Source organism: Tamandua tetradactyla, chromosome 3, assembly GCF_023851605.1.
Source record: "Tamandua tetradactyla isolate mTamTet1 chromosome 3, mTamTet1.pri, whole genome shotgun sequence".
Classification (NCBI taxonomy): Eukaryota; Metazoa; Chordata; class Mammalia; order Pilosa; family Myrmecophagidae; genus Tamandua; species Tamandua tetradactyla.
Window position 1 is genome coordinate 176,396,558 of NC_135329.1, and position 23,399 is coordinate 176,419,956.

Genomic DNA, 23,399 nt, shown 5'->3' on the forward strand with positions numbered 1-23,399 from the left:
TAAGTTGTTGATTGCCTGTGTACAGAAAGAAGAGAATGGAAAGGAAAAAAGAAAAAAACCATAACCCATAAGGTTTTCTTAACGCTATTGCATACTGTGGGCTACATTTAACAGAAAAACATCAATAGTACCACAGCAATACCAGAGGTACATAATGGGGGCAGGGACAAGACTTTGGGGGAGGTTTGGATTTTCTGTTTGGTGAGGGAGTGTTTACTGGCTTTCTCTTGGGAACAATGCAGTTATCTAAAATTGATGGACTATTTACTTTGGACATTATACATGAGGCCCAGCAGATGGAGGTGGCTGAAAAACGCACTGACTGAGAAGTAGATTGGCGAACAATGGTGTAAGCATATGAATGAATATTGTGCTGCTACAAAAAGGAATGAAGTCGTGAGACATGCAACGATATGAATGAACTTGTGAGACATGTGGTGAGGCAAAATAAGCCAGAAACAAAATAGCAAATATTATATGACCTCATTTAGAAAATACTTTTAAGAAAACTGGGACCTAGACTGAAAGTTCTTATAACAGTCACATTTAGTCTGGAGGGGGTAATTGTTATTTCTGAATTTTGAGGGGCTGTTTAACAGATGTATAACCTGGTATTTAGAGATAAGAACAAAGCCGATCAGATCAGGATTAAGGCAGTTCAGAATACAGGTGTAAGGAAGACACTGCCTGTATTTTACAACTCCACCTACTCCGAGACCAAACAAGGAAATATTTATCTTGTCTAGAACCTAAATTTCTGTAGCACATAATTTAACTCAACCTGTCTGAATAGGTCATTTAAACAATCCAAACACAGCGAGTCCAGAATAAGAATGAGAGTCTTTAATCCTGTATAGTTTAATGTAATGCCTGGATACATTCCAGAGTATAGTAAGCAGATAATCAAAAAGTACTGGCAAAGTTCCATGACGGATGGGAGAAACAATACGGACTATTAAACTTTACCACCAGGGAAACCCCAGTTAGTGTGTCAAACATTAGGGACATCCAAATCAACAGGCCAACCCCTTGATTCTGAGGCTTGCTGTTGTGTGCTTATGTAAATAGTGGAGAAGCTTAGCCTACCTATAGGTATGCCTCAGAGTCAGCTTTGGAGGACCTCTTTTTGTTGCTCAGATGTGGCTTCTCTCTCTCTAAGCCCAACCCTGCAAGTGAAACCATTGCCCTCCCCACTACATGGAACATGACATCTAGGGATAAAAGTCTCCCTGGCAGCATGGGAGACGACCCCCGGGGATGGGTCTGGCCTTGGCACCATGGGATCAACAAAGCCATCCTGACCAAAAGGGGGAAGGGAAGTATAACAAATAAGGTATCAGTGGCTGTGACAGTTCAAATAGGGTTGAGAGGCTACTCTAGAGGTCACTCTTAAGCAAGCTTCAGTTAGACAATGCTACTACCATAACTTGCCAAACCCCAATCAAAACCATTTCTGCCAATCCTAAAGAATACATAGGGCAATATATAAGATTCTACAAAGCTTCCATACACTGGGGTAACTGTCCAGAAACCTACAACCTCCAGTTGGGTCCCTGGACCAGATTAGTCCTGAAATCTAGAGGGGTCAACCTTTCCAGAACATCAACTAGTTCCATCCCCCTATCCCATATTATTAACAGCCCCTCCCAACATGAAAAAGTTAGAATGGCCGTAGTCCAAATACCCCTAAAGAGTGAAAGAAAGATCAAAGGTGATGGTGGAGTTATACAGAGAAGGTCAGGTTTAACAAATGAGTATGAGTGCTGAATCAGTATATTGATATTTCTTTTAGTCTCCAGTACCATAGAGCACCTAGAAATAAAATTGTGGAACTGTAACCCATACCAAACTCTGAAATCTGTTCTACAACTAATGGTTGCAATGTACTTTGAAATTTATTACTTCTTTGTATATATGTTATTTTTCAAAAAAAAAGGAAAAGAAAAGGAAGAATATAATACCAAAGACAGGATTTAGCAAATGAATATGACTGCTGAAGTAATATACTAATACTTCTTTTGGTCTCCAGTGTCTTGGAGCAGCTAAAAGAAAAATGAAAGAACTTGGAACTGTAACCCATACCAAAGTTTAAAATTTGTTGTACAACTACTTGTTAAAATGTACTTGGAAATGTATTGCTTTTTTGTATATATGCTATTTTTCACAATTAAAAAAAAAAAGGTTTTCTTTTTCAGTGACACAAAGTGAACATCTAAAATAAGAGTCCAGATTATTAGGGGATGGGGTTGGGGCTCTGCTTACCTAAACTAAGAAGAGGTCTGAGAATTTGAGATTTAATATCACTCAGTTTTGAATAGAACCGTCTTTCTGTAGTAGCCAACTCATGGAGACTAGCAATATAGCCCATAATGTTTTTGTCCACCAAGGCTAGACAGTTGTCTTTTCCTGCTGTTACTCCACTTATGTACCCAAGCTGAAACAAAAAAGAAGCAAAACATCAAAATAACTATAATTTTTTAGCATCAATTTAGTGTACTGAAGCCAGCTTATATGATTGTTATATATTTAGGAATTCTGCAAGCCACCTATTATATCATTAGTAGCTTGAAATTGGCCATAGTGAAAGTACCAAGAAAAGTAACAACACTACAGAACAAGACTTTTCTTTTTTCAAGAGTTGGTTAACCAGTACACCACTGTTACATATGTTTATCAGGGTCTATATATATATAGCTACATACATATCTAAAATTTATCTCCAAGATGTTTTTTATTTCACATTAGACTTGTTTGGAATCATGGACACCCTGAATACATAAAGATCCAAATGATATGGATACGTATCTCAAGATCCCCTTTTGCATGATACAGGATTAAGGGAAAGCAAAGAAGATCCCTGTACTGTATATTACATTATCAAGGGTCTAGAAATTATCTTTCCTCTCAAAAGTATAATGTAAAAGTGATTTTCTTTAAGGGGACTTTTCATCATTTACCAGTGATACCACTGAACAAAAACTTTTGATGTCTTTATCTGCATATCCTTATTAAACTAGGCATCAAACTATAGGCCCAACAGACTGTAGCATGCCATGGCAACCAAAGTTACGTATTAGAGCCTCAGCCCTTCTGTCAGGATACTTCACCTTTTATCTAGACTGTAGATCTTCTGTGAGAAATGTGGAGCCAGGGCTAACAACCACAAAGGGCCAATTCGCATGTCTGAAATAACTGTCTAAATATAGTCCAAGAGCTAAATCTTAGTGTTACCCTTTAGCAAGAACAATCATGCCCTTATAAATTCATAGTTTATATTGTTGATCAGAAACACAAAAACAAAGAATAAAATATAGTAGACAGGATACAGTATTCAATAAGAGCATGAAATCCAGAATGCACAGCTTTGAGAGTTAATTTCATTGTGGCATGTCACTCTGAGGATGACTTACTTAAGGCACTTTAGTGGGGAAAAAAGAAAGTTTATGAAAAAGAGAGAGTAGGAAGGAAAGCAGAGAAGTTCAGACCTACAAATGAAAAAAGAAGTGGTAAACAGTAGTAAATAAACAAATAGAGAAGGAAAGCAGTGGGAAACAGTACTGTGGGTGGTCTGTCAGGCCTGCCACTAGCTTGTCTGGTACCCATCGTCTACTCTATTTCTATTCTAATTTACCCCTGAGGGCTCCACGAATGCAGTCAGGAAACATCACCGTGAAATGTGTTTTTTTATTATTCTTATTTGAGGGTGCTAATTCAATGGACATTATAAAGTACATATGTGCTGGTTTGGATCTGTTGTGCACCCCAAAACAGCCAAGTTCTTTAATCCTTATTCAATATTGCTGGGTGTGATCTTTTTTTGGTTTTTTTTTTCCATGGAGATGTGACTCACCCAACTGTAGGCAGTAACTTTTGATTTGATAGTTTCCATGGACATGTTTCTCCACCCATTCAAGGTGGGGTTGCTTCCTTTGGAGAAAAACATCCCCAGGGAATTCTTATGAAAGGAGAAACCAAGAGAGAAAGCTTGCAGACTTTGCCATGTGCCTTACCAGCTGAGAGAGAAACCCCGAAGCCATCAGCCTTCTTGAGCCAAGGTATTTTACCCTGGATGTTTTAGTTTGGACATTTTTATGTCCTTAGAACTGTAAACTTGCAACTCAATAAATTCCACTTTTTAAAAGACATTCCATTTCTGGTATATGGCATTCCAGCAGCTTTTACAAACTAAAACAGTACATACTATGAGGAAACAGCAGTAAATGAAAGAGCCTAAAATCCATACCCTCATGAATTTTATGTTATAAAGAGGACAGACAATAAACAAAATAAGTAAATTATACAGTGTACTAGATGTGATTTGCACTATGCAAAGAAATAAGGCAGAAATACAAACATATAATACCAAAACAATAGATTCCTTATGTTTTATTATGAGTTTGGATTTTAGGATCCAATTCTGTTCACCTTACTACAGGAGAGAAGTACTGGAGTCTTAATGTCACTGTGACTCTCTGGAAGGATGTCACCTTCTGTAGGATCCTGTCGACCACTGTAATATAACCCAGGCTGGAAGTCTTCTGTGTCCACTAAAAACAGGGAATAATCCTCGCCTGCAGCTATACTCCAGACTCCATTTTCATTGCCTACCTGTAACAACAGCAAGACACTCCGTTAAAACTAACAGCAGTCAGGATTTCAGACTCACAGGATTTGAAATGCCAGTTACTTAAACAGGCATGATACAAAGTAAGTAATATCTCAGGGAGCAAAACTTACCCAGCAATGTGTCCAATAAATGCAGAACAGATGCAGGAATAAGAAAGTATCCCTTGTTCAGTTTTTAAATTTACAACTGGATTGTTTTTATAAAAATCAGAATTTAAAAAGGAAAAAAAAAACCAGATCTGGATTTTGTTTTATTTTTATAGTTCCTCAGAGAACTTTTTCCAGAAACTTCTAGAGCCTTACTCTGGCAGGTCAGACACATCTGGCTGCTTTAGTCTATCCTTATTCAAAATAAAAGGAAAACAATCTAATAAAGCTAAATTTCATTCTGGCCATACTAAACCCTTAGGTGGTGTGCCAGTTTGAATCTGTTGTATACCCCAGAAAAGCCATATTTCTTTATCCTCATTCAATATTGCTGGGTAGGATCTCTTCGATTGCTTCCATGGAGATGGGACCCACCCAACTGTGAGTGGTACTTTTTGATTAGATGGTTTCCATGGGGATGTGACTCCACCCTCTCAAAGTGGGGTTGCTTACTGGAGCCCTTTAAGAGGGAACTATTTTGGAAAAAGCTTTAGAACCAACAGAGGCCAGAAAGCCAGAGTACTTTGGAGATGCAGAAGGAAAATGCCCCCAGGGAAGCCTTATGAAATGAGGAGAGAAAGCTAGCAAATGTTACCAGGTGCCTTTCCAGTTGAGAGAGAAACTTTGAACATCATTGGCCTTCCTGAGCCAAGGCACCTTTCCCTGGATGTCTTAGTTTGGACATTTCTATAGCCTTGTCTTAATTTGGACATTTCATGTCCTTACAACTGTAAACTTGAAACTTAATGAATTCTCTTTTTAAAGCTGTCCCATCTCTGGTATATTGCATTCCAGCAGTTTACAAAGCAAAACAAGTGGTAAATTCAGTCTTCCACTTGGAACTCACTATCTCTCTGGTATAACTTGACTGTGTCAACTTTCAGGATGTTGAAATTGACAAGACCCCTGCCAATATGGCAAGATCCATGAAACCTAGGTTCATGGATCCTCTAGACTAATGAGTCTCAAGGAGTGGTCCACAGAGAAATAGTAATTACCTGGGAATGTTAGAAATGCAAACTCTCAGTCCCCAGAGCTAATGGGGATGTTTTAACATGGCTTCCAGGTAATTCTGATGTATGTAAAATTTTAAGAACCACTGCTTTAGACCAATGTTTTCCAAACCTTAGGATTCAGAGGCCACCACAGAAAGGGAAGAGTAAGAACTCTGTGCCCCCCTCCATCCATCAACCAAAGTAGTTCCACGGTATTATGCTTTGTGAATTGGAACTTCTCATAAGAATTCATCTGAAGAAAGGGTTCTGTTCTGAAAAATTATTTTGAAAACTACTGCCCAGCCTCTCAACCCAGATTCAGCCATGACTCTTGGACTGATAAAAAATTTGATTTCCAGGATGTCCATGTTACACTGCAAACTTTCCCTTAGTATAAGAAGTTAATTTTCTATTTTATTCAAATAAATTAAAAACAAGGAAGAATAATTTACTATATCCTTATTTTTGACAAAATATTAGAAACTGAATAGCTTACTAATGAAATATTTTATAAGACTGGAGCTAGAAGTAATAATTGTCACCTAATTTTTTTTTAAGTCTTTTCTTCCCAGTAAAATTAACTTCACTGAAAGGAAAAGCAGTACACAATATTCCCATAAAGTTTTTTTTAAATATTTTTACTGAGAAATCTACATATACATACAGTCCATCTACAGTATACAATCAATGGCTCACACTATCCTCACTTATTTGTGTATTCATCACCATGATCATTTTTAGAACATTTGCATCACTCCAGAAAAAAGAAATAAAAAAAAACAACTCATACCTCCCATATGCCTTACCCCTCCCTGACACTGACTACTAGTCAATCTACACAATTTTTTTTCACCCTTATTCCCCCTCCATTATTTATCTATTTATTAGATTATTTTATTATCCATCTGCCCATACCCTGGATAAAAGGTGCACCAGATACAAGGTTTTCACAATCACAAGGTCACATTGTAAAAGTTATACAGTTATAAATCATCTTCAAGAATCAGGGCTACTGGAACACAGTTCAACAGTTTCAGGTACTTCCCTCTAGTCACTCCAATGCAACACAAACAAAAAAGGGTAATCTATATAATCATAAAAATAACCTGCATGATAACCTCTTGACTCTGTTTGAAATCACTCAGCCACTGACACTTTATTTTGTCTCATTTCTGTCTTCCCCCTTTTGGTCAAGGGGGCTTTCTCAATCCCATGATTTTGGGTCCTGGCTCATTCCAGGAGTCCTGTTCCACATTGTGAGGGAGATTTACACCCCTGGGAATCATGTCCTGCATAGGGGGGAGGGCAGTGAGTTCACCTGCCAAGTTGGTTTAGAGAGAGAGGCCACATCTGAGCAATAAAAGAGGCTCTCTGGGGATGACTCTTATGCACAATTATAAGTAGGCTTAGCCCATCCTTTGCAGGAATAAGTTTCATGGGGGCAAATCCCAATATCGAGGGCTTAGCCTATTGAACTGGTTGTCTCCACGGTTTTGTGAGACTATTAAGAATTCTCCAAAAGGGGAAGGTGAATATTTCCTACTTTCTCCGCAGTCCCTCAAGGGGATTTTGCAAATACTCTTATTTTCTGCCCAAATTACTTTGGAATATATTGGGGCATCACATTAACCTGAATAAACCAATGAGATTTCCTACCCTATTCAAGATTCCATGTAATTAATTATGTATTCAAATAAACTGACCATACAAGTTAAATTAGAAAATGCACTACCCAAAATATAAATTTTGCACCAAATAAACACCTCTCCCATTGGTCTCACAAAGAAGTTGAAGTTTTAAAATATGGACCATATCATCCTTTATGCTGTACTCTGATTTACCCTCATCCTATCCAGATCTGCTTCATTCATATCTCTAGTCTAAGTCTGATCATTTTTTTCAGCTTTTTTTTTAAACAGTTATTGGGAGGAGTAATGATGACTTTCACAACTTCAGAGCTCTAATTGTAAGTCTCAGGTATCACATGAATACCTGAAGTTTCAGGGACCTATATAAAATTTTAAACAGTAACAGTCCACAGTACATACTGAATACATGAATTACTGCATATTTATTAGCTGTAGCTTGCATTTAAATCGTGCTTCTGAAACTATAACTCTCAATGGAGGGAGCCTGTCTTGGAAAGGGGGAGATCTTAGAATCACACTACATATAAATGAGCTCTACACCCCACTCTGTTATTTTATGCCCATGCAAACCTGCCCTCTCAAAAAAACCTCATTTAAGGAGCCAATACTACTGATAAGAATCTGGAATTACACCTCAGGGTATCCAGGCAGAAAAAAAAATTGAGAAACACTTTCTGCTCTAGAATTGCTTCAAAAGGACTAGGAACTACCAATCTCTGAATAACATCATATGACTAGTCGCATATGTGAAATCAGTTTATTTTCTTTAGATCAGCTAAAGAAAATAAAAAGGCTTACAAAAAAGGCTTTACTACTATGTATGTAAAAAAACATAACAGGGCAGGCCACGGTGGCTCAGCAGAGCAGGTAAGAGTGCTTGCCTGCCGTGCCCGAGGACCCGGGTTCGATTCCTGATGCCCATGTAAAAAAAAAAAAAAAAAAAAAAAACATAACATTACCAAATAATGTCATGTAAAAGTCAAACTAAGTGAGAAGTCAAATAGTTGACGTTATTTGGTAGCATAAAGCTCAGGTGTCAACACCCCAGTTCTAGAAACCTTTTGTTCTAAAAGAAAGAATTTTTTTGTTTTTTACATAAAAAGTATGAATATTTAATGAATGCTGGAGACTAAGAAATATAAACTAACATCAAAAAAAAAGAACATTTAGTAAAAACAACCGGCTTCAGGCTTTAAAATTTTTTTTAAGCATATCAAATCAACTACAAGTTATAAATATACAATTTTCCACAACAAAAAATAGACAACTACAAGGTATTACCACTTAGAATTCTGAAATAAATTGCTGCAAAGTTATCAAGTCCATAAAAGTACCTTTGCAAGACGAGGAATTGTTGTTGGAAAATCAGAATGCCCAAGTTGACCAAAGGTATTGCTACCCCATGAGTAAACCTATCAGAAAAACACAGGAAAGTAAGAGTTGTGAATCTGATATTGCATGTAAATTCTGAACTTGTAAAATTTTATACACACACACACCAATAGTTAAATAAATTACTTAATAAATCTCTTATATGGGTCTTTCTATTCTTTAAAATAATAGATATTAAGAAAATTCAGTTTTAAACAAAACCAGAGATTACGAGTGGCTAGAGTAGGATAAGAAGGCTAACAGTACCACAGACTAACAATAGCAAAGACAATAACTTTTCAGGTGCTTACTATCTGCAGGCAATATTCTTAACATTTTCACAATATTAATTATGTTTAATCATCAAAACAATCCTGTTTGTTTTTAACAGATAAGGAAACTGATTCAGAGAGGATAACTTACCCCAGGTCACAAATTTGTAGTGGCACAGAGCTAGGATTTAATCTCTAGCAGAATTATTCTATCCCGTTTCTTAATAAGGGATGGGAAAAAAAAAAAGAAAGAAGGGGATGGAAAAAACAAAGGTACGTGCTATAACAAAAAAAGTAATCATGATTTTTTAATGTGTGTATAAGAGTTATTGAAAGACTGGAAAGCTTTTCATATATGAAGAGTCTTTGTAGGAAAACACAAGTATCTATATTCCATTAGAGACAAAAGAAAACTACAATACAATACCTATAGATAATGAAAATGGTTTTGCTTATTCTGATTAAAAAAGTAATTCATGGCCATTGTTATAGAATTGTGGCAGTACAAAGAAATATAAAAAGTGAAAACTACTGATAAATTGAACACAGAGATAAAATTTTGTTTTGGGAACACACAGATATATCTTTCCATAAATCTTAATGTCTACAAGATACATACACCATATACACAAAACGTAAAGTGCAAAAAGGGACTGCACTATACAGTCTGTTTTGTGACCTGTTTTTTTACACTTAATGCTAGGCACTGACATTTTTTATGTCAATAAGTCTGCTAGTTTTGTACCCTGGAAAAGACTATGTTCTTTTAATTCATTCTTGTGGGGGCAGACATGTTGGTGGCAGAATCTTTTGATTAGGCTGTTTCCATGGAGATGTGACCCACCCAATTCAAGGTGGGTCTTAATCTTTTACTGGAGTCCTTTTAGAGAGCTCACAAAGAGAGAGAGAGAGCTTACACAGAAACATCCCCGGAGAAATAAGCAATGACCCTCAGAAGCCCAGAGGCATTTTGGAGAGAAAGACCAACAGATGTCACCATGTTCCTTCCCAAGTGACAAAGGAACCACAGATGCTACTGGCCTTTCGTCAGTGAAAGGCCTTAATTTGGACATTGTCATTGCCTTAGAACTGTAAATTTGTAACCCAATAAACTCCTTTGTAAAAGCCAATGCATTTCTAGTATTTTGTATTCTGGCAACTTTAGTAAACCGAACCATAAGTATATATCTACATCATCTTAAATAACTACACATAATTCCACTGTGGGTACACTTTTAATCAAATCTACTGAAGCAAGCATATTTACTATATGCTCTTTCCAATTCTTTAATATTAAAAATCTTTAATATAAATTTGTGTGTGTGTATATATATATGGAATATGTAAGGTTATTTTAATTTTTTCTTCTACAAATGAGAAACCAGTGGGTCCAACAGCATTAACTGAATACTCAAGTTTATTTCCCTAACTGATCTGAATGTCATATTTATCATATACTGAATTCTCATATATTCTTGCATCTATTTCTAGTATACAGCCATATTTCTGTTCCTCTAACTAGTTTGGAATTTTATCATTTATAAGGCTAATGCTCACCCTTCTTCTCTGTTCTTTTTCAAAATTTACATGTTTACCTCCTATTTATTCTCCCAGAATAGTTAAAGGGTATAGATACCTTATTGCATTCACAAAAAGATAAAGGATTGGTGGAGAATTCTTACTGAATATATATATATAAAAGTAATTTAAATCAACTACTTTTCTTAAGAGGTTTTATGTATATAGAATGGTTTAAGTGATTCTGAAGGTCACTTTCAGGCTCCACAATTTTTAAAGAAAAAGGTCTTGTGTTTTCTTAATGTCTTAATTATGGATTTTCTTCATGTAGGAACAAGTAAAAATTCACCAATACCCTGGAAAATTTTTGGTTCTATTTTTAGATGAGAGCATGACAGAAAGCTCCACAGTCAGGCAGATCAGTGTTTAAATCCAAGTTTACTATCACATGTGTGACTTTAGACAAATTACATAATTTCTTATAACCTTACTTTTCTCATCTGTAAAATGGGAATAAGCACCATATAGAACATTGGAAAGATGAAATGAGATAAGCTGTTGTTGCCTGACACATAACAGATAACCAATAAATGATGACCTAATCTTGCTGTGTTGGTCAGCCATGAAAATAATGTCAGCATTTAAAAGTTTGCCTCCTACCTGGGATTTTGCAGTAAGTGCAAGAGAATGGTAACCACCTGCCTCCAGATGGATTACTTCTTTACCATCCAGACATTTTACACACAATGGTTGAAGCCTTAAAGAAAAACATACATATAGCCTTTCTGAAGTTGCAAAATAAATGCTTTCAAATAAAAATAAACATTTCAAAAGAAAACATTAAAGTAAAAAACACTGGTTATATGTACAATCTATTCCTAAATATTCTAAGTAATTTTTAGATGGTTTTAATTTAATCTAACCACCAGATTATTTATTAATCACTCACCCCCAGAATTCAGAATCTGTTAAGAATCATAAAATAACATCTGGTTTCATTATGGAAGAGAGTAAACTCAAGGCACAATGAAATATAGCCATAAGGGAGAGTTAAGAAGAAATTTATTTTTAATTCCATAGATGACTTCACTTTGCTAGGAATAAAGATATTCATATCAACTGTTTTAGATATATCTAAATTTCACCTATAAACTTCACAAATATCTAATTTGTTAAATATCTCTATTGGTTTGAATCCGTCATGTACCCCCAGAAAAGCCATGGTCTTTTAGTCCAATCTTGTGAGGACAAACCTATTGCTAGCCTTTAATTAGGTTATCTCCATGTAAATGTGACCCTGCCCATTAAGGGTGGGTCTTAATCTGCTTACTGGAGTCCTATAAGAGGGAGACCTTTTGGAGAAAGCACAAACACTTGGAGACAGAAAATGCTCCAGGAGATGTTAAGCAAAGAGATGAAATCCAGGTTTACCCCTGAGAAGTTAAGAGAGGACCCACAGACACTTAGAGAAAGAATGCTCCCTAGGAAAAGCCAAAAGGACCCACAGGAGCCGAGAGAACCATACTGAAACCAACCCAGGAGAGAAGAGTCAGCAAGTGCCTTCCCATGTGATAGAGAAACCCCAACATGTGATGGGCCTTTCTTGAGTGAAGGTACCCGCTTGTTAGTGCCTTAATTTGGACATTTTCATGGCCTTAGAACTATACATTTGTAACCTACTAAATTGCCTCTGTAAAGGTCAATCCACTTCTAATATATCGTATTATGGCAGAATTAGCAAACCAAAACAATATCATAAAAGTTCTTCTTAAATAAATGACAGTTTTTTCCTGATGTACATGAACATAGTTTAATATTTCAGTTGTACTTATTCCGGCAGCGGCAGAGAGACATCTTTCAGGTAAAAAAACAAACAAACAGAAACTTGCCAGATCTTTTATAAGTTAAAAATTTGAACCATTCAAGTGTTTCAATGAAACACAATCTTATCCCCAACATCCTTTTCTATACGCCAAGATGATTATACACCTAAGAAGAGATGAAAAGGTGCACAATGGATATTTAAGTATTTATTGTTAAGAACAAATTCAAGACTGAGGAGACAGCTTTTTATCAGAACTAATAAGATATAATAGTCTGAAGCTAGAAAGGACTAGATTTTCTCCCAGAGGAAACTGAGATTAAGAGACCTCTACAGAATCTCTCCTGCTAGATTTTGGTGACAGGAGAAAGATGATTTGTTTACGCCAATTCCCATGAGTAAATTTTGGTAGCACTTACCTAGGCAGAACATCACCATGCCCCAGCTGCCCTTCCTTCCCTTTCCCCCAGGTCCATACTTCAGTTCTTAGAGAAGGGAGGAGCGCATCTGCTTCTCCACTGTATGTAGGGGTCAGAACCACAGTCCGTGTTTTCACCCGGGCAGCCTTTCTTAAGAGCCTGGGGGAAACTGAAAACAAAATACGGATAGGGTAAATGAAGGAGGGGGGGAGGGGACCAGGGGAAGGAAAAAGATATTTTGATAAACTGCTAATTTTTAAAGCAATACACTAACATGGTACTTTTGAAGCATATTCTACAGGTTCTGTGCAGAAACGGGATTTAGTTAAATGAGTTTGTAAATGCTACACAGAACATTTTACCCTCCTACCACTTCACACACACATGCTGAATAGCCCTATTTAAATTTGTCTAACCCAGCTCTGCTTCCAACATTTGGCCACAGACCCTTTTCTATATAAAATCTACTGCTATCTAGGAGAAGTTCTATAAATCTACAAGAACTTCTTTGGTGGAAAAAAGATCATAAAAGAGAAGTATTAAAATTAAAACATTTACATTTTCCCTACATATTTCAAATCATTTTATAGCAAAGAATTTTTTAAAAGAATGACACTATCTTCTTTTTTTACAGTGTTCAAAATTACAGCAAAGGCATATAATACTATGTAAATCTTGTACACCAATTTAGTGGCAGTGTATGTTTTTCAGAAAATCATCAAATGTCACTAAGTTAGACTTAGTCATTTAACTTGTATGTCACAATAAAGTGACTGTTACTGGCTAAGATCAACATCCCTTCTGGTGAGCATATATTTCTTTTGTTTGCATAAAGAAACTCAAATAAACATACAGATGTTTCCCCAAGGATATATTTCCGATAATTTTAAAAGAGGGCAAAAAGAATACATGGAAAATTTTTCTTAAGATATATTAGATAACTACATACAAGTTAATCTTAGGAAATAAGTCTCTTAGTAGGACTGCATATTTCATTTGGTCTAATGACATGACAAAAATCAATATTCTATATCTGTGGTTCCAGGAGATCTCAAAGATATTTACACTTAAAATGTTAAAGGATATTTCAGAATATGAGAATTTTGGCACAAGATTCTTCATCAGACTTATCAGCACCCATGGAATTCTTACACAGATATACATTTACATACATAACATGGATACACATATACTACATATATATATATATATATATATATACACACACACACACACATACATACATATTTAAATTTATCAGAACTAAGGGATTTATCTGCATAGATGGAAATCTAGTGGCAATGCAAATTAGGGGGCAGGATAAGAGAAGTGCTCAATGGCACAGAGCAGTACAGTAAGTGATTAGGACGAGGAACAAAGCAGGGAATAGGAGCAGAGCAGAAAATAAATGCTTTAGTATAGTCTAGTATTCCTAACTTTGGAACTTTGTACAAAATGGTGTAAGGGATAAGCAATCTACATTCCATGGTCAAATACGACCCACTATCTATTTCTGTAAATAAGGTTTTATTGGAACATAGCCTTGCTCATTTGTTTATGTATGGTCTATGGCTGCACTTATACAACAACAACACAGTTGAGTAGTTGTGACAGAGACTGCATGGTTCCTAAATTGTAACATATGTCTCTCTGGCCAGTTACAAAAAAAGTTTGCCAGTTTCTGATTTAATGCTATTTTTCTCAAACTTTAATATGCACACTAAACACCTGGGGATCTTGTAATAATACCTATTTTGATTCAGAGTTCACAGTGGTGCCTGAGATTATGCATTTCTAATAAGGTCCCAAGTGCTGCTAATGCTGCTGGTCTGCAAACCACATTTCGAGAAGCAAAAGTCTAGATGACCAAGATTGTGGAACTGATTGAGAAACATACAAGAGCCAACTACATAATGTTCCTCATACTCTAAAAAGTTTACTGCTAATGGTTTTAGAAAATGAAGTTTTCTCTTACTGATGCTTAGGCATAGATTATGTGGGGATGCTAGAATTAGCTCCTCTTTCAGACCAAATAGAGTAATTTCTTGGTTATCTCATGGTCATTTATCTGCAACCTCATCTGTCTGGAATATGGGCCCAAACTGGGAAATGGGTGGTCTCTGCTATGTTCCAAAATAATAAAATAAGTAAGATCATAAGCAGAAGAAAAAGTTATGTTCTATAGTTATTTCTAAAGCAGAGAAGTACGTGCCTTTCTTTTAAAACCATCTAAAATTGCCAAGTAAAATTTGACATTTGAATTTGTCAGTCTTAATAACTAGGAAAGATTGTTTATTATAACATAGCCTATGGTATCAGAAGCATCTTGGATTCACCAAAACTCAATTCAAAATATCTGGTATTTCTTGGGTTTTTCTCAGTCCCTTGATACTGAGTCTCAGCTCATTCCAGGATCTCTATCCCACGTTGCCAGGAAGGCCCACACCCCTGGGAGTCGTGTCCCACGCAGAGAGGGGGAGAGAATGAGCTGAGAATTAACATCAAGGGATTGAGAGAACCTTCTCAATCAAAGGGGGAAGAGTGAAATGAGACTAAGTGTCAATGGCTGAGAGATTCCAAACACAGTCGAGAGGTTATCCTGGAGGTTATTCTTATGCATTAAGTAGATATCACCTTGTTGTTCAAGATGTAGTAGAGAGGATGGAGGGAACTACCTGAAAATGTAGAGCTGTGTTCCAATAGCCATGTTTCTTGATGATTATTGAACAATGATATAGCTTTCACAATGAGACTCTGTGAATGTGAAAACCTTGTGTCTGATGCTCCTTTTATCTACTATATCAACAGAAGAGTAGAACATATGGAATAAAAATAAATAATAGGGGGAACAAATGTTAAAATAAATTTAGTTTGAAATGCTAGTGGTAAATGACAGCAAGGGGTAAGGGGTATGGTATGTATAATCTTTTTTTCTCTGTTATCATTTTATTTCTTTTTCTGTTGTCTTTTTATTTTTTTCTAAATCGATGCAAATGTTCTAAGAAATGATGAATATGCCAACTACGTGATGATATTAAGAATTACTGATTGTATATGTAGAATGGAATGATATCTTAATGTTTTGTTTGTTGTTAATTTGTTTTTTTAGTTAATAAAAAAAAATGAAAATAAAAAAAATCTGGTATTTCTTTACCTTGTGACAACAATCCAGGCAAGGAAAGTCTTCGGCTGCCTCCCTCTGATTCCTCTTCTCTGATATCTACAAGGCTTGAACTTTTCTTCCCTTGCATTGATTCCTGTTTAACCTGTTCTTCTCTGGAATCTTTCAGACCCTCTGGGCCTGTGGAAATATGGCCTGCCTGTATTCCAGTTTCACAAGGGGCCGTACTATAAAAGTTCATAACTTTCTTAAGAGACAAGGCCCCGGCTTCATATGTAGCAGCCACTCTCACACCAACAGCAGATGCACAAGAGACCACCAAGCTGTTTAGGGCTGAGGTGCTTGTGGTTGGTGGGCTGTGAAGATTAGGAATTGCTTCTTCTACAAGAGGCTAAAATATACACACATAAAAAAGTAAATATAAAAATACAATCCTTTATACAATAAGCAATCAATAAAAAGAATATCTAATATCCATCACTATTTGTAAGCTTAATGAATTTAAAACAGAAAGAAGCTTTCTTCACCTCCAACTTAAAGGTATCCTTTCTTGATTACAGATTTAACACATTAATTAAAATGAGTACTAAATTAATTAGAAACGAATACTTGATATACAGTTCCTTATCAAGTATTTCCCTTTGAGTGTTGTTTATCCAATGGTATTTAAAAATAAGCCTCAGCTGCCTTTATAAAATTATTAGTAGAAGAGGGGGCAGGGGAAGAAAGATTGCTACTAAGAATATCAGGAAAAAATTAGTTTTAAGGGGAAAAGGCTTTTCCTAAAAAAGCTTTTTCCTAAAACATTTTATAAATGGAAATCTAGATACAGCATACACAGGTAAAACAAGTTATACCTCTGACTTATGAAGCCCAAAATTATGCTCTAAAGTTCATATCTTTCTACAGTCTCATTGAGTTATTTTCCACAACTTAGGAATTAGGTAAACTGAAGGATTACCTTTACTCTCGTTACCATGAGGGTTAATATGGCAGGTTAATAATTAAACATTTGGAACAAACAGTTCATCCTTGTGTGATTTAGAGGTACAAGAGAAAGTCAAATAAAAGTTCTCTAATATCTTAGGGAAAAAATCAATTGAAACTAATTCTAAGCTGTCAAATAACACTGTTTAGTAAAAAAGGATAGCTATCCAATTTACCTACTAGATACAAAAAAAGCTTTTGACTTATCACCATAAAACACAATGAAAAATTTGGTTCTCATTCTACCCAAAGGTACCAAAGGGCATATACATATTCCTTAATTTGTTCTGTCATTAGAAAATAAACAAACAAATTTACAATGGCTTTTGATTTTCATAAGGGAAATAATTCCTAGGGCCTAGATCAATATGTGGCATGTAGCAGGTACACAAATTTAATTCATTTGCTGAATTAAAACAAAATTTAGAAGTGTTATTCCTGTGTTTGAAATGTGTAATTAAAATATTTAATAAAATAAATAAATACAATAAATAGATAAATACTTCCTTGGTAATCCACTTCCTTGATATCTTGTTCAGAAGAACTAACATCACTGTTTCCACTTTTGTGTACAAAGGCTTAAAATAGAAGCATCGATGGTATTTAAGGGTGACTATTTAAAAGGGTTCTTACCATTTGCTAGAGGAAAGTCACAAAATTCTACCTCATATAAACATTAAATTATAATGTAAAGTGGCTTCTTCTACTTAATATTATTTAAGAATGCATGACCATGACATTCAGGGATGAGAGTCTCCCTGACAACATGGGACATGACTCCTAGGGATGAGGCCCCAGCACAGTGGGATTGACAATGCCTTCCTGACCAAAGGAGGGAAAAGAAATGTAGCAAAATAAGGTATTAGAGGCTAAGAGAGTTCATACAGAGTCCAAAAGCTATTCTGGTGGCTACTCTTAAGTAAGCTTCAGCTAGATATTGCTAATTGCCATGGTTTGCCAGCCCCCAAACAACATCATTCCTATTAACCATAAAGAACACCTAGGGCTCTATCCGAAATTCTACAAGTTTCATGCACTAAGTTTACTTTCCAGAAACTATACTCTCAAGAGGGTTCCTAGGCCAGATAAGCCCTGAAACCCAGAGGGGTCAGCCTTTCCAAGGATATCAACTAATTCCATCCCCCTATCCAATATTATTGACACTCCTTTCAACATGAAAAAGTGAGAATGTACATAGCCCAAATATCCCATGATTGTGAGAAGGATCAAAGGAGAAGGAGGAGTTATAACTAAAAAGATAAGATTTAAAAAATGAGTACACTTGAATCATCATATTGGTATTTTTTGTGTCTTAGAGCAGCTAGAAGGAAAAACCTGAAATTGTGGAACTGTAACCCATACCAAACTTTGAAATCTGTTCTATAACCACTTGTTAAAATGTACTTTGAAATTTACTGCTTTTTTGTATATACGTGTTATATTTCAGAATAAAAATTGTTTTAGAAAAAGAATGCATAACTAGTAAATTTTGATGAGAGACATAATTTTAGGAGTCCCAGTTAACCAATAATAAAATTCAATAGTGAGGCACAATGTTCCATTGTCAAATATTCTAGGTTCTTTTATTTTTTTTTCACAAAGGTGAGATGTTCCTTTCTCAGAAGAGAAAAATCTTATCCTAAACAATGTATATTCCTAATGAATTAGCTGTATGATTGAGAGATTGTTTATAAAAAATTAAATTTAATATAAAGACACACCACCAAAACTAGTATTTGTAACAAAAACTTTAAATGTTTCACAAAATAAATTCAAAGGAAATACAATTTCAATGATGGTCATCTAATAAATAAGTAGTGTATAATAAACTATTAGCTTCTAAATTAATAAACTAAAGAGATGACTTTAAGGGATAACTTTTAAAAAGTCTCAAACATTTTTATAACCAAGTCAAGAATTTTCTACGTGCATTCCTGTTAAATTATTATCTTTACTTGGCTTAAGTTTTCATATCTTTTAAAAACAGCTTATTCCTAATTTTAAAAAAGTCAATATCCACAAGGTTCAAAGAGCAGACTGTGAATAAATAAAAACTTTATGCCATGTTCTCATTCTGATAGACAGTAAACAGGAATACAGAATCAGGAGGCTACAGGGTTCGGTTCCCAGTGCCTACCCATGGGGAAAAAAAGAAAAAATAATAATTAGGAGGCTATGTGTTTTAAAACCCCTGAAAAAAAACATAGGAATAATTCTTTTATGATTAAATGTTTTTGTTTTGTTTTCTTGTTTAAATAAAAGCAAAATCAAAAGGCTACACTAAGAGTAAAATATAGAAACTATTCTTTTAAAGCACTTTGTTTTAAGCAGGGACATTCAAACTTTATGTACGCTACTGGCAAATAGCTTTCTCTTCCATTTTACTACAAGTTCTCAAAATGAGAGTAATTTAAATAAGATAAAGAAATACTACCCGTCTCCCTGCAAAACGTCCAATGAGGACCAAAGCTATACCTGAACACTAATTCAAAAAATATGTAATGCCAGTAAGCTTTTAAAATTTGCCTGTAATAGACAGACATGTCAAAATAGCAGCATTTCCTGATAAAGAAGGAAAGAACTTTTCTCTACAAAACTCTAAAGAATGGTACAAATATAAGTCAGAAGGATCTTCATGAGCATATAGTTATATTATACTATTCAGGCATCCAACATAATACCTTAGCCATGGGAAAAAGTTTTAGGAAGAAAAAAGTGGGATTTTGATACTTACAAAACAAGCCTGGTATGACATCTTTCAGAATCATAAAGGTCCAGAACTTGAACCTAAAAAGTGATTCTGAATTGATACAGGTTCTTACCTTATCTACACTTGCCTGATAAAACAGAATTATAGTCAAACCCTGAAAATAAAAAAATGTTACCAAGTCTTAAGCATTTTAAAGTTTCTAAAGAAAAGCTCATATGGTTGAACTCCAAAAACACCTTTATATTATAAAATTTAACAGGTACCTGAGATGGTATTGGCTTTTCACTGTTCTCAGCATGTTCTCTTATTGAATGATCTGACAATTTCCGTAAGTATTCATTTACTGCCTGGGTGTCAGGATATGATGGTATATTTCTCACAGATGAAACTTCAGTTGTCCCCAGGACGTCTTGCTGGGAGGAACTGTCATCACTGCCCATGGTGCAAATACTTCCAACAGTCAATTCAGTAGCAACAAGCAGATCACCTTCTTCTACAAGAGTATTCTCAAATACTTCTCCCTGACTGTCAAGGGTTTCAAGAGTGGAGGGGGTGATGGCAGTGCTGGCATGGTTCTCTGCCTGTGATTCTGACAGTGTCACACCTAATGGGCAACAATGACTGTCTGATATAATCACATGGTCTTCTTTATCAGTCATAGTAATTAAGAGCTGGCTGCACTGGTTGCATCTTTCTGAGACTGGCTTCAGATCCTGGGAAGGGAGGCACTGTACAAGTGCTAAGCTGTGGAATGCACCACAGGCAACTTGTAGTACGACTCGTCCAGCAAGATGTTCTATTTTTTGTGGCTTTGTCACTGGGAAGGTAGTGGTAATGAGACCCAACTGACAACCAGAACCCCATGCCCAAATCTCTCTGCTTATTGACAATGCCAGTGTGTGCTCCTCGCCACATGCCAACTGCAAAATCCTGACTGCTAACAAAGGACTGGCCTCAGAATCAGAAATGTTGACAGGATTCGGTTCTGGCACATATTGCTGGTTAGCTACTGCACACTGGCCAGCAGAATTCTCTCCCCACATGTACACTATGCCGCCTTCTGTCACTGCTCCACTGTGGAAACTCCCGGTTGCCACAGTAACAACATTCTGCCCGACCAGGGCTTTTTCTAGAATGGGGCTACTCGGACAGAGCTCTGCTGGTTCACTTCTCCAGGGAAGGGAACCAAAGCTGTAGACCTCCCCATCTGAAGGTTAAAAAAAACAAAAGGAGACAAAATTAGTGAATTAACTTGAAATTTTATCAGCAGACATTTAGTCCCCTCTGGATTTAACAAAACATGATACATGTATTTTTAATTTTCAAAAGCACAGTTGTAGAGATTTGACTCAAGCATGCAATATCCATGTTTGTTCATCTTTTAACAAATAGGTACTAGCATTCTGAATTATAGTGAGAATGTCTACAAATTGGCAAAAGGTTACTCATCCTTTAGATTCATCCTACAAAATCCTAGCATCAATCCACTACTAATGGCTATCATCACAGGTTATTATAGAAGCAAATTCCAAGCATTCAAAGACAAAATAATGATCGTGCTAACATAAAATAAGCAGAAGACAAAACAGGAACATTCACTAGCACCTACAATCATCCACTACCATTGAACACGTCGGCAGCAGAAAATTATGCAATAACATAATATTATAGACTCATTCTGGACAAAATTAAGAAATTAGCTTTACACCTCCAGGGCATACACCAAGCTCAAGTGTTAATAAGATGTGACTGTCTTCATAATTTGTACCATATATAAAAATTTTTAATGTTACAGTTATGAACCTTGTATACAAATAGCCCTTCTCAGGGGAGATTTATTTAAAAAGCAAATCATCACAACAAAATAAACACAGCAAAAACAAATGAATTAGGGTGCACGGGTAGTTCAGTAGTTAGAATGCCTGCCCTCCACACGGGTTCAATTCCTGGGCCATGCACCCAAAAAAACAAACAAAAAATGGATTAAAGAATTAAAATGGCAGGTACCAGTGAGTTAGGTATAGAGAGCAAGTTGTTTATAGCAGTAAATTCTATGGGACTGAATTGATAATTACCTGTTTGTTTCTAGCTATACTGCCAAGTCTTAATTTTACCACAGTATTGCAGGAGTTAATGAAGAAGTAAGTATTATATTTTTCTCACAGAAAAGTAATCTAGTTGATGATCCAAAAAAAAAATACAGACTTAAAAGTTTAATTATGGGTGGGCCACAACGGCTCAGCAGGCAGAATTCTCGCCTGCCATGCCGGAGACCTGGGTTCAATTTCCGGTGCCTGCCCATGCAAAATAAAAAGTATAATTATAATAAGATTCTTTCATCAATTGTAATAAATGTACCACATTAATGCAAGGTGTTAAAAACAGGGAACATCTATGGGAACTCTGTATTTTCTACATGATTCTTCTGTAAACATATAAATAAATGCAGACTTTATCTTTGGCCTATTATATTTGCAGATATATTTATATGCTTAGATTAACTCACTACAACATCTATGTAAGGAGGAACACATTAATGGCCAGAGGGAAAATAAATGCATTTATTTGGAATTTCTAGTTTGGATAAAGAATATTGAGAAAATAAGCTCAATGGTTAAGCTCTTTTAAACTTTTTTCCCCAAAATAATATATTTGCAACGGCTGATCAACTTTTTCAATTAATATTATTCTACTAGAGATAGTATTGCAAAGAAATGGATATCTGGACCCCTTTTATTTGTTAACTTGGAGGACATCAAACATAGTGAATCAATGAAGTGTTTTCATTGAATTATGTGCTCTTGGCCAAACTGAGTAGAGACAATGAAGCCTGCAAATTCCTAGTGCTCAATCTGTACCATTTCCTCACCTGGAAAAAATAGCATGGGAGGTCCTTGTACCATTTCAAAACTGCACACTCATGTGAGATGAGATTTTTCATAACTAATATTTAAAACCAGGATACTGCTTAAACACAAACAATGATAAGCTATTTATATACATATTTAAAGTTTTCCCTTATTTGCCCTGTCTTTTAGGTATGATTCTAGATTTTAAGGAGATCATGTTCACATGGAGTTCCAAATATTTTAGTGAAGGCCGCCAAACAACACAATTCCAATTACATATGCTTAAGAACCATACATCTTGAAGCCCAAAGAGCAGGTATTGAAAATAGTTTCCATTTTTTTAAATAATGCTTTTTAAAAGTCTCATTTAAAATACTATTACATATTATTGTAGTAAAAGTGAAGTAACAAAAAAAGATGTTAGAAAGAAATCCAGGTGTGCCAGTCTGAACTTATCAGGTACCCCAGAAAAACCATGTTTTAATTCTGATCCAGTCTTGTGGGAGCAGCCCTTTCTTTCAATTCCTATTTAGCACTGAAGGTTGTAAAGCTGATTAGATTATATCCATGGCAAGGTGACATGCCCAATTGTGGATGTGTCCTTTGATTAGATGGACATGTGACTCCACCCATTCCAGGTGGGTCTTGATTAGCTTCCTGGATATCCTTTAAAAGAGGAAATATTTTGGAGAAACAAACAGCCTAGGGAAATGAGAGATACGAAAGAAATGACAGAAGCCTCAGAGTCAACAGAAACTTCAGAGCAGAGCTGACACAGATATGAACACATGGAAAACAGAGACACCGATGTCTGGAAATGCTTAGAGCTCAGCTAATGCTGTCATGAGATGTTAAGCAAGCCAGAACTTGGAGAGAGCCAAGGGATGTCAAGAGATGAAAGTCAGCCCTGGAG

The 23,399-nt window shown here is 35.7% G+C and overlaps 1 protein-coding gene across 8 annotated transcripts in view; it reads right to left on the reverse strand.

Moving 5' to 3' along the window:
• Positions 1–23,399, reverse strand: part of ALS2 (alsin Rho guanine nucleotide exchange factor ALS2) — a 116,453-nt gene that overhangs the window by 76,039 nt on the left and 17,015 nt on the right. For 7 of the 8 annotated variants that reach the window (XM_077154716.1, XM_077154719.1, XM_077154714.1 and 4 more), the window contains 7 exons: positions 19,901–20,844; positions 15,974–16,331; positions 12,820–12,988; positions 11,239–11,335; positions 8,752–8,829; positions 4,426–4,608; positions 2,263–2,434 (listed from right to left, as the gene is read on the reverse strand). In XM_077154716.1, coding sequence (XP_077010831.1) covers positions 2,263–2,434; positions 4,426–4,608; positions 8,752–8,829; positions 11,239–11,335; positions 12,820–12,988; positions 15,974–16,331; positions 19,901–20,844 — 2,001 coding nt within the window. Of the gene's footprint in view, positions 1–2,262; positions 2,435–4,425; positions 4,609–8,751; positions 8,830–11,238; positions 11,336–12,819; positions 12,989–15,973; positions 16,332–18,742; positions 19,715–19,900; positions 20,845–23,399 lie in introns of those variants that run through there. The other variant, XM_077154721.1, reaches the window with a different exon arrangement.